This window comes from Megalopta genalis, chromosome 2, assembly GCF_051020955.1.
Source record: "Megalopta genalis isolate 19385.01 chromosome 2, iyMegGena1_principal, whole genome shotgun sequence".
In the NCBI taxonomy this organism is placed as follows: domain Eukaryota; kingdom Metazoa; phylum Arthropoda; class Insecta; order Hymenoptera; family Halictidae; genus Megalopta; species Megalopta genalis.
Genome location: NC_135014.1, coordinates 17,485,497 through 17,498,015, shown reverse-complemented (window position 1 = coordinate 17,498,015; position 12,519 = coordinate 17,485,497). Strand labels below are relative to the sequence as shown.

General features: G+C 43.6%; 1 protein-coding gene across 2 annotated transcripts in view; it reads left to right on the top strand.

Annotated features, from left to right (window-relative positions):
- LOC117219293 (protein turtle homolog B) overlaps positions 1-12,519 on the top strand; it is a 329,095-nt gene that overhangs the window by 300,281 nt on the left and 16,295 nt on the right. For both annotated transcript variants that reach the window (XM_033468332.2, XM_033468329.2), the window contains exons 10-11: positions 5,747-5,906; positions 7,499-7,846. In XM_033468332.2, coding sequence (XP_033324223.1) covers positions 5,747-5,906; positions 7,499-7,846 — 508 coding nt within the window. The remainder of the gene's footprint in view (positions 1-5,746; positions 5,907-7,498; positions 7,847-12,519) is intronic.

Here is a 12,519-nt window from a genome sequence, read left to right as displayed (position 1 = left end):
TAAACAACTCATAAATGTATTTTTACAATATGAAATCTAGTGTTAAATATATTTTGTTATTTAAAATAATTTAACAACTGATACAAATTGAACGAACCCTTGGCATTCATACGAATCACACCTAATTCTCCAGCATGCTACAATATTTACATTCGCCTACTTTCATCGCACGTTCTGATTGTCAAACTGATTCACACTCTACAATTTTTCAACACCAACTCCGCACCCTTGTTAAGCGGATCAGGCAGTCGCAAATAAGGTGTTGATCGGTTTTTAAAGAAGATCGCTGGGAACACCATCGTCGAATAATTATTTTCGCGCGTAGAAGTGGCTGATCAGAGGCGAGGCTTTCAAAGGCCGAGCCGCCGCGATGGTATCGATTGCGGCGATAGTTTCGCGGAGAAGAGGTTCTCGGAGAGTTTCGGGAAGAGGGAGACGATGGAAGCGTATTCAGTTTCGGTGGGAGAACTTGCCGAGTCTACAATTCCGCGGCCCCCCAGCCTCAATTCCTCGCGATTCTTGGACGCGGCAAACCGAAAGTTCGCGGCGGCACCCGGACCGGAACGGAGCGGCGCGGCGCGAGGCGAGGGGTTCAAAAGCTTTAACGAGTCGTGATTTTAGCGCGAGTCCGATGAAATATTCAAGTAGACTGCTAGCCCCGGGACATCCGCGGTATTCCGGGGGCTCGGGAAATAATCGAGTTTCAGAAATTTCCATCCATCCGGGGGCTCGGTTACCGGTGTGAAGCGACTCGCGGCCGCAACCCGCGTGCAAAGCCTTTGTCGGGAACTTAACAGGCAAATTATAATATCGTCTATGTGCTCTCTAGCTCGCGCTCCGCCGCGGCGAGGCGGGGAGAGAGGCGCGGGGCGAGTGTGAAAATTCGCGGGCTCGGGAGCGTTCTAATTCACAGCGGCGTGTCGAGAGTGTGTATATATACATATTTGTAAACCGGTGGCCAGGGACGACTATAACAGAGGGTGCAGGCGCGCGAACGCGCACCAATGTCGCGGCGTGCTCGCGCGGGGTATAACGAGCCGACACGAGCCGGCGAAAGAGAACGGAGACAGAGGATCAAGCGATGTACATCGTAAATTCTCTTTGTGCGGGCCCTCGCAGAGAACGACGGTTCTGCAAGCGGAACCACGGCCGCAGAGCTTTCGAGTTCTCCGGAACGAGAGTAGTCTCGGTCGTCTTCGACCGAGCCCGAGGAAGTCGGAGCACGCGGCCACCTAATTCTTCGTTTTTAAGTGAAAACAAACGATCCTGCAAACTACTCTCTCTCTCTCTCTCTCTCTCTCTCTCTCTCTCTCCCTCTCTCTCTCTCTCTCTCTCTCTCTCTCTCCCTCTCTCTCTCTCTCTCTCTCTCTCTCTCTCTCTCTCTCTCGATCTTACTACTCCGCGCTATCCTCTTTCACGGTTGCCAACGGTCTTCCGAGGAGTGCCAGGTTTTCCGACTCGGAAAAACGGGGATTACATGCCGGGATGCGTCCTAGCTTTTTTGGTAAATCGAATCGGGCCATGCAAATCGCTCGGAGATTGCCACATGCTCGCAAATTCTTTTCCGATTCCCAGGAATCGCTGAATTCCGTGAAAAATCCTGTTCGAGATCGGAAGGAAAGGAGTTGCAGAATGTTTTGCTAAACCAATCAAGAGATGTATCTTTCGATCTTAAAGTTGCTGTGCTGGAATATCTTGCCGGAATCGTGCTAACTGATCGCTGAAATGCGGATTTTATGCGTTCTTGGGAAAAATGACCGAATCGAGAACGAAAATTGCGAAGATACGAGAAGAATTTGAGGATATTTTGATATTGTGTACAACTCGTTGTGATATTATTATTGAAAGAGGGAAGACATTTTCATCGGACTTGCGTTTCTCATAATCAAGTTACACGATTCTTATTTTGCATAAAAATCCGCGGTCTACTAATCACAGGCAACAGATTATTTGTGCAGATGTACTTGATTATCCTAATCTGCGACATCCGAATTCCTTGTTCTACGAGCACATTTCACAGATAAACAATTCAATCACGTACAGACTGATTGTACAAATCGGTAAGAAAATTTAATCCAGCTACGGTGCATAGTCGTAGAAACAAGACGTAAATTTGATTCAGTCGTTAGATTACTTTAAATAAAAAAATATATTTAAGAAATTAATTATATTATCGTCTTCCTGTGTAATTTAGACGAGTTTTATGAATACAATATCTTATTCTTTCGTTTTGGAAAGCAACATTTTTGTATTTCTGTCATGTTCATTTGCAACGTGTTTCTTCAGTGCTTCGACAATATCAAGCCAAAAACGTATCAAAAATAAATTTCCGCATTTAAGAAATTAAAGTTTCGATTCGACTGTGAAACTTACACATCAAATGTTATTTAAAACATTCGATATCTTTAATTTAATAACTAGACTGCGAATTTTACGCACTCATTGTAAAAATTAGCAGATGAGATTTAAAACATAAGAAAAAAATTCTAGAAATTTGAAATTGTTTACGTATTATTTTCAACCTACCACGCTGATTAAAGAAACGAGAGAATTCCTATTGGGTTCTTGTTTACTGCAACTGATAAGGAAAATGTTTATTTCACATATAAAGATCCGCAGTCTGTTAATAATGTCGTTTTTAAATACAAGTAAAATTATTCTAAAGACACAGAAACCAGGGGGGGGGGTGGCACGGTAATTGACACGCTTGCCCTGGGTAAAAAGAACTATCGAACTCGTCGAAAGCATCAGACGTCGCTTTAATGGGCACAGTATGTAATTGGCACAGTTACCCCAGCTGGCAAGCGACTGGCCCTTGGCAAAACGGTGCCAACAGTAGTCCTCGTTTTGTCTCGCTCTATTGGGATCACGTTGCTCGACGAAATTCCGCCGATACGCTATGCAGCAAGGATTTGCTATGCATCCTCGTTACCGAAAGCCATCGCGCGAGCAGAAGTTAATCGACGATAGCGGCCAAATAAACAAGGCACGCGTTGGGTAAATAAAACACGACCGATATACCGCGGCTAGCTGCGCTACGCGATGCAACTGGATGCAGCTAGGGGGTCGTGTGTTCTGTACACAGCGCGCGGGGCTGCTTCGAATGTGGAAATAGCAGTAACATCCGGTACCGCGAACGGAGACGCATCGTTTCGCAATCCGAGATAGTTTCGAATCGCCCGGGGCATATTCTTGAGTCGTATGGTTCGCACGTACAAGTTCTCGCAAACTCCGCGGGACCGAATGAAACGGATACGGCTCTCGTTACTCGTATAAAACAGGTACGAGGGGGCGAGGTGCCGCGTGTATTTGGCAAAGCGACCGCGTTTCCCCGTGTAATTCTCTCGCCGCTCCCACGTTTTTCCTCTGAAAACTCTCCCCCCGGAAAACAACGGCTGCTTGTCCACCAAACGAGCGCCGAGAATAGACGGAAAGATTCTCGAGAACATCTTTTTCGGGCGGTTCGATAGCTGCTTCAATCTGCAGTGGAATCTTCGGAGCATCAAAGACGAACGGTAGAGACGGAAAGTTTCTTCTCGCAATTTCTCGATAGTTAGTTCGGTCTTCGGTATAGTCTCGTAAGCATGAATTATGAACGATATATTCGAAGATCTCACGGCAGAAGGTACAAAAATGACGATAAGTCATTCGGGACAAAAAGACAACGATTCTTTGTCCAGCGAAATTCTCTCTAATTGATGCTTAGATTGCATAGAAAAATGGACAGTTTGGGAAAAGGAGATACGATTATTCGAGCCCTGCAACTCGTATTTATAGTTGTCGATTGTCAACAACTACTAAAACGAGCCACAAGTCCCGAACAATCGTGTCTTCTCTTCCCAAATTGTCCATTTTTGTTTGCAAGCTGAGCGAATGAGCGCTCATTGGCTCGATCGCCTCGCGCCAGCTGAGCTCGCCTCTCTCATTGGTCATTGCTTTTCGTTGATAACTCGTTAACGGTGCCTCGGAGAACATTTTTGTAAAGGAAAAAGTTGCCTCAAATGGCCTGAGGAACCCGCCACTTTCGGATTGCGAGACATTTTTGGGACACCCTGTATATACAGACAGAATATACAGTATCAGACTCTGTCGTCCAGAGAAATAGCCTCGCGCAGAATTCAGCCGTACCTAAAAGGTTAATATTCAGGATTCAAACGTAAGATTTTGTAAAGGAACTTTGAAACCTGCATCTCTCGAGAAAATATAAAAAAAGAAATCGATTTTCTGAAAGATTGACTCTAGGATAGCCTCTTTAACACGTTGACTGCCACGCGTATTTACAACAAAATCTCCTACAGGCCACCTGTGCCGCTATAGGAAGCGTGCGCTGTTAATTCATATCTGTTTCTATTCCTGCATGAACAGTTGGAATCTTTGCCGAGTACCGAATGGTATAACTTAAAATCTCTGCCCTTATTTGTTTTCAATAATGAAAAGAGATCGGATTGCCCGGAAGGAGAAGCATAAATAAAATTACATCGTCAGATTCTGATTTGGATACTGATAAATATAATCTTAGTGATAATGAATGTTATGAAGATACTATCGACGAGATTTTACGAGAATTGGTCATGGAAGAAGAAAGAAATGTTGATGATACTGAGGAAGCTACAGTTCAAATAAGAGATACGAAATGGACCGATCAGAGGCACGAACATATCTGAAAAAACCAACAACTTTTTGTCCAAGCTGTCCTGATCAACCTCAACTTCGCAGAGAATGTTTTAATGTTATACACTGCGAATAATTTTTTTAATAAACCATTTTTATAAGAATTCAATAGTTTCATTACCTCCTGTAGAATATTTGTCGAAATATTTTCGAAAATCCTTTGTAAGTAGTCAAATCAGCGTCGCCCGAATTACGGGCGACGTGGCCCGATGAGAACTTTTGCTGTCACCCGAATACGGGTGACGCGGCAGTCAACGTGTTAAGCGAATAAAAGCTGAAATGTTGAAGCAAAAAGATCGGAGAACTCTTGGGGACAAGGTCATGAAACCGTACCTTCGATGTCCAAGAAACGAAATTACCAGACAAAGACAAAACGAGTGGAACTATTCTCCTTGTATCATCGAAACTTGCCAAGCGGCCTCGCCGGCATTTGCTTAGCGAACGCTACAATGCGTTCCCGCGGAAGATTACGGTTAATACGGTGGCCGAAAGGTTCGGGGACGAAAGTTCCGCGCGAGTTCCTCCGTGGCGTGTTTTTAGCGGCGAGGTAAATTTCGAATCTTTCGCGTGCGCGTCAGGCTTTATGGCTGGATAGGAGGCGGAGAATGCGCCCAAACACGGTCCTAACTTTTCGAAGCTTCGCCGTCCATGCCGCTAACTTTCGCCCGGTACCGGTTCCCTCGTAACTGAGAGGACTTAACTATGTATGGTATACGCAACAAACCGTGAACCGGATTCTCCCGCATCCTTCCCTGTTCATCCTTTTGAAAGCTCCGACGCTTTATACCGAAATAACATTTCCCAAAGATCGCGGCAACCTACGCACCGGCCCCCGCGTGCTCCGCGATCGTCTTTCTTCCCGGCAACCATCGGAAACCGTCGGGAGCAGCGAATTGAAAACGATACTCCGACTGATACTGCCCCCGGTGTCTAGATAAATCCTGACGTCCGATAAATTTCAACGATCGGCAACCGGTCGGGCGTGTACTTATAGCGTTTGGTTGCCTACTTTTCCAGCTGGAATCTCGACCCGGAAATTCTTTGATGCAGGATCTATTCCCCTTTGTTTATTCAGGGAGAAGAGCTCCATTACGACGTCACCGCCGGCATAGTGCTCTCGGACCACTCTCTCGTGCTCCAGAGTATCACTCGGGAGTCCGCTGGAAGGTACACCTGCATGGCCGTCAACGTCGAGGGCCGTGCCAGTTCTAACGTTGTCAACCTCCAGGTTATGTGTAAGTATAGCCTCCAGTCTACTTTCGTCGCGACACTCTGGAAAAAAAAGGGGGGAACACTTTGCCCGCAAACGTAAAACTTGCTCGCCGCGTTATTCCTTGCGGCCTCGACGATGATGCACGCGTGGTATAGTGCGTCGTCTCTCGCCGCGTCGAGAAGAGCCAGGAGACGCTGACAGGAGGTGCTTTGTTTCTCTCATTTTTCATTCAACTTCCTGAAGCTCGACTATTTAATCGTTGTTCACATGTTGCGTGATAAGTTCGTCGCTTGGAAATACAGTAATGTCACTGTAATTCGCGCTCAGATTGTGCACACAAAAAATGGACGATTTGGGAAGAGGAGATACGATTATTCGAGCCTTGCGTCTCGTTTTTTATAGTCGTTGAATATCGGTAGCTACAAGGATTCTCAAAATTATGGTACTTCCGTGAAATGAGGGGTTCCTGGGATCGTTTGAAGTAACTTTTTCCTTAGTGAAATTGCGATCCGCGGCTTCGTTTACGAGTTATTAAGGAAAAACTGTGACCAATGAGAGGCGAGGTCAGCAAGCGCATGGCGGCCGAGCCAACGAGCGCACACTTCCGCTGATTGGCTCGGCCGCTTAGCGATAGGCGAGCTCGTCTCTGATTGGCCACTGTTTTTCGTTAATAACTCGTAAACAAAGCCGCGGATCGCATTTTCGCCAAGGAAAAAGTTACTTCAAATGACCTCAGGAGCCTCTCATTTCCCGGAAACACCATAATTTTGGGACACCTTGTACAAAAACGAGCCGCAAGACTCGAATAATCGTATCTCTTCTTCCCAAATTGTCCATTTTTGTGCACAATCTGAGCGCGAATTAGGGAGAATTTACTGTATACTCGTCTATCAGGCTGAACTTTCTCGATTCGAATGAAAAAAGAATCAACTCGGTCCGATGTATAGTTTCTGAGAAAAATACTTTCTCTATTTTTTTTTATTTAGCTACTGAATCCCCTATGGAAGTATTACATACTACATTAGTTCGTCGTCATAAAAATTACAGCTAATACAAGATTTATACTCTTACAGATTCTCTAATGTCTGTATTGTCAAGTACAAGGTAATCCAAAATTAATGACCGGATGCCAATCGAAAGGTCCGGAGATTGTTTCATAAGAAATTCATGTACTAACCGTTAGAGGTACAATAAACTCCTTACATAGCATAAAGATAAGAAGAGTAAAACAGTTACAAACTGTTTCCGTAAAAATTACGGAAAATTCTACAGCTCGAATTCTTCTCGGTAAAACCAAAAACGCGACGACTTAATCTCCCCCCCCCCCTCAATAGTACATGTATTGACCAATAAGTCGTTGCGTTATTTTCCAAAAGGTTTTGTTTCCGTGGAAAATTTGTCTTTCATTTACGGAGAAAAAGAAACGCAATGACTTATTGGCTAATACAACCTTTAATAATCCAATACGACCTTTAATAATGCACGCCGAAATAATCGTGCAACGAGTATAAAGCGTTTTGCAACGAAAGCGGATGAAAATTGTAAAACTGGAAGGTAGATCGCTAGATTTGACAATGTCCGATGGCTGTTGATCGTTGACCGTTTCTGTTGCAGTCGCCCCGATCTGCAAGCACATTTTAAACTTGGCCAGTTGGAGATACCAGAACGCGACGCCGCCTCCTTTGAACGTTCCCGAGGAGATTCACGGTGCTTCGAAACACGAGACCGTCGGCCTGGTCTGCGAGGTCGAGGCTAATCCGGCCTCGATCAGCTTCCAATGGACGTTCAACAGCAGCGGGGACCTCACCGACATTCCGTCCACAAAATTCACTAACGAAGGCACGTCGAGCCGGCTGAATTACACACCGACCTCCGACATGGATTACGGAACTTTGGGCTGTTGGGCCAGCAACGTCGTCGGTCACGCCAAGCAGCCCTGTCTTTACCAACTGATCGCAACAGGTCCGTACCCACTTTTAACCCAACTGATATCCCGGACAATCGACACCGAACATACAATAGCATACTCTAAAAGTTCTCTCCCTTCTTTGTCGACTCCTTGCGGTCCTTGTTCCTTCACTTTTACTTCACAACTTGTTATAACAACGTGTCGTGCGATTGTATGCACTTGCACTTACGAACGAACATGCAAATAAATACATTTTCATTGTTTGTATTATGTGGTACATTTTACATTTTTATAATCTAGTTCGTTTTATTTCTTATATATTATTTGATGTATTGGGTTGGCAACTAAGTAATTGCCGATTTGTTCAATGAAACAACAAATTTTTTTTTACTTGGAACGAAGTTTAATCTGTAATGTATTTTCCATTTTGTTCGATGACCTTTTGCCATCTCTCTGGCAACTTGAAAATTCCACGCTCGTAGAAAGTCTGATCCTATTCGGCCAAAAACTGAGTGAAGTGAGATTTTACAGCGTCATCATCGTTAAAAGTTTTACCACGAAGGGAGTTGTCCAGGGATCGAAATAAGTGGTAATCCGATGGCGCGAGATCAGGGCTATATGGCGGGTGTAACATCAATTCCAAACCAATATCCATGAATTTTTGCCGAGTGGACAAAGACGTGTGCGGCCTAGCATTGTCCTGCTGGAAAATGACACCTTTACGATTGACCAATTCTGGTCGCTTTTCCTTGACCGCCGCGTTCAATTTGTCCAGTTGCCAACATTCGCGGATAATAAAAAATAACATAATAATAATAATAATTTTATAATATAACATTTACGGATATCATAAAAATGGGAGTGAGAGACATCTATAACTGAAATCGGCAATTACTTAGTTGCCAACCCGATATATACAAGCACAGTGGGGTCCTCGACTTTCGCACACAATTGGTTCCTGAAAGTGCGTGCGAATGTTGAATGTTCGAAAGTAGAGGGATCTACAATCTATATTTTGCACAAAAATTCGTCTAACTAAAACTTTCAGTTTAACTGTTAATATGAAAGTTATAACGTCGAGTCTGGTTTGACTGCAAAGGTTTAATGACCCGTCGTGCCGGCCACAATGACCGGTCTCGCATTTGTTTCTTTTTCTTTTTTAAATTGCACTAATCATAAAGACATTTTCACCGGAAATGACTGAATAATTTCAAGCATACATTTTACGACTATATAAATTCAATCTTGTTATTCTTATGAAGTAACACGTGTCACCTAACATTTGCTTACATTGCTCGTTAGGTTTAGCGTTAAGCACCTGCACGGTGAAACTTAGATCTTTCCAATGAACTGCGCGCAACCGGCATAGTTACGTATTCTAATCGAAACGTTCTCTCGCTGCTTTTCGTCGAACTAACTGTCGCCCGAAACTATCGCCGCAGAATCGAAGCAATCACGTCGGTTAAATTGAAACTATAAAATTGGAATTTCCCCCCGACGAATGATTTCTTGAACATTTTGCGAACACGAACGAAAAATCGACACACGTTGCGAAAGCGTTATTGCGAGGCCAGCGAAACAATCTGAAATCAACGGCCGGTTTTTAATCATCATTTCTCCACCGTCCCGGTGTGTCATTGTTCCGCGAGTATCATAAATATCCTGCGCGCGATTTCCGCGTGTTATCGTTGGCTAATCTCGTTAGCCGGGGCGTATCCATGGTTAATAGGAACTGCGGCGTGCAACGCGCGGCCGTGCGTTCTCCGTTTTCGTTTTTCCGCAAAAACGAACGCGCGTGAAGCGTGCCACGCGTGGCAAACGAGGCCTCGTATTGTGTACAATTTCTCACGGTGGACGGCGCGCGGCCGCGGTAAAAACTGCAGCGGAGTCCACGCCCGCGGTTCGCATAACTTCATTTTATCGCGCAGCGAAAATTGCGACGCCATGCCGCGCCATTTCGCGGCCAATGAAATTATGTTCCGCGGCCGTCATTATCGACAATGGTGTTGCATTAACTAGATCACCTGTATGCAAATAGCCGGGTGAAAAAGCTTCCGGGAAACAGTGGTCAATGTGCCGCCACACAGCGCGCAGCCGCTGTGTGTTTCTTTTTTCTTTTTTTCTTTTCTTTTTTTTTTTGTACCGTACGCAGGACCCTGTGTAGAACGCGCGACAAGAATAATCCTTCGCGGCAATGCGAATTACCGGATCAAACAGCTTCCCTTCGTTTCTCCATCCAGAGATCCTTTTTTTTCTTTTACTTCGCCTCGATTAGCTTCTTTCAACCTGCAATCCCTCTCCTTCCGGCTTTCCCTCTTAAATTCGCGAGCTCGTGTTACGCGTTTCAGCTACGGGAAGCTACGCGAGAGGCCGAAGCGAATGCAAAGTAGGAATTCTAAAGGGACGATTTAAAATTTAACGGAGCGTGCGATTCATGGCCCCTTTGTTTAGAAAGCAACTGGAAGCATTAAACATTGAGAGAACGCGTCGCGGAATTTGTCGCAGAGCGAATTCGCGGGAACGAATTGTTGCGTCGCGTAACTTGCTTAAGTAGACTGCGGATTTTTAGGCAAAATAAACGATCCAGTCGATGATCTCAAGCTGAAAATAACATACAGGGTATATTATCGACAAAATCAGAAATTACGATACCAACAAAATTAATAATTCGCAAGATATTTCATACATAATTTACTATGTCGAATTTTCACGACGCGACGATGCATTTGTCATCATTATACTGCGGATCTTCGTGCGCTCATAATGTGTGCAAATCTTTAAAATTCAAGAAAACTTATAAATTAACGAGGTCTGATGACATCTCCATTTTCTTGTTGCAATCAACAATCTTTAATTCTAATTCTTGAGACATTACGTATGAAAACGAGAACTCGCATAAAAATCCGTAGTCTAATCATCATCATCATCATTATCATACTTATCGTTAAAACAGTAAAATATTTCATCAAATATTAATTCTTTTTATTGTACAATATTATATAATTATTTATTATATTATATATAATATAATTATTATATTATTATATATTATTATATTATTATATTATTATATTATTATATTATATAATTTTTATTGCACAATACAGTAGAATCTCGGTTAACCGAACTAGATTTTCGATGAAACCATTGAAGGGCCTCGATCTATCATTTCGTACTATTGTATTAATAATTCATCTAAAATAAGAACAACTTAACTATCAATTTTTACTTTGAATAATCGAAGTTCTACTGTATCACGATTCAAATCCAGCATCTTCCTGACGATGCCAGAGCAGAAATCACCGACAATTCGAGAAAGACGCGGCATCTTTTCGCCGGACGAGGCCGCAAGCTCCCGAGCGTTGTCGATGAAACGAACGTTCGTTGCGAATCAACGAAACGCGAGACCGCTTTTTAATTATTCCTCGCGTCGGGGGCCGTGGGCACGGGTTCGTGCCAGCCGAGGGTAACGCGCAACAGTGACCGAAATCCTCTGGGAACAAACACGGGACGAAAAACCGCGTTATCCGCAGCTGTTCGGTGCCGGTTCGGCGTCCATGGTTCGCGTCGTACGGGGCGTCGTGTGCGCGGCTTTTTGCGCGAATTTCATGAAAACCATAATTGAATATGTTCATTACCGCGCACGGGGGTGGCGTTTGTGTTCGGGGCTCGGGGTGACCGCCGGCGAATCTAATGACCGTCGCGCGATCGGGACTCGAGGACCTGTTCGCGGACAAAACCAGCCCAAGAGCCGAGACGCCGGTCGAACGGAATTAGTTTGGTCCGCGTCGGGCCGACGCGATCTTACTTTGAAAACGGCTAACAGTTTCCCCGTTCGATTCGACCCGAACACCGACGACCCGCGCGACTCCCAGCTCGCCCCGTAATTGGACACGTAATTTATTTCCGGCGGGTAACAACGTGTTTCTTATGTAATTACTGGTCAGTGTAGTTTTTTGCCGGATCCGTGAAACGAACGCGGAACACCGCGCCCCGCGCTCCGTTTCCCAGCAGACGGTAATAGAATCATCGCGATCGAAACGATGACACAAGGGCGCAAATCGAAGCTTGTAACGGAATCATCTTCGTCCGAGTTCGCTCCTAAACAAAGAGAACCCGCTATTGGGAAACGAACGGGAACACTTTGGAACCTTTGTTGATACTTCGTGTGCACGAAATATGTCCGTCGAAGAATTAGTACCTCGATTAACCGAATTTTCCTCGATTTTTGTTGTTTAGACTTTCAATTGTTCGAAGTGATAACTATGAAACTATAGATAGTACTACTATTGATAGTTCTACTATTATTATTAAGATATTATTAATATTAATATATTAATATAATATTATTATTATTATATTAATGTTATTAATATATTATTAATATATTATTAATATTATTATTATATATATTATATATAATAGTAGTACTATCTATTGTTTCATCGTTATCACTTCGAATAATTGAAAGTCTAAATAATAAAAATCGAGGAAAATTCGGTTAATATAATATAATATATATAATATGTATATATTCGAGTAATTGAAAGTCTAAATAATAAAAATCGAGGAAAATTCGGTTAATCGAGGCTCTACTGAAGAATGATATCTATATATCTATTTATTTATTTATTCATCATACAGGCCCATTATACCCATTATACCCATTAGTACACAGTATTGAGAGGCGTGAACAGTGAAGAGAACAGTACAGAGAACAGTGTTA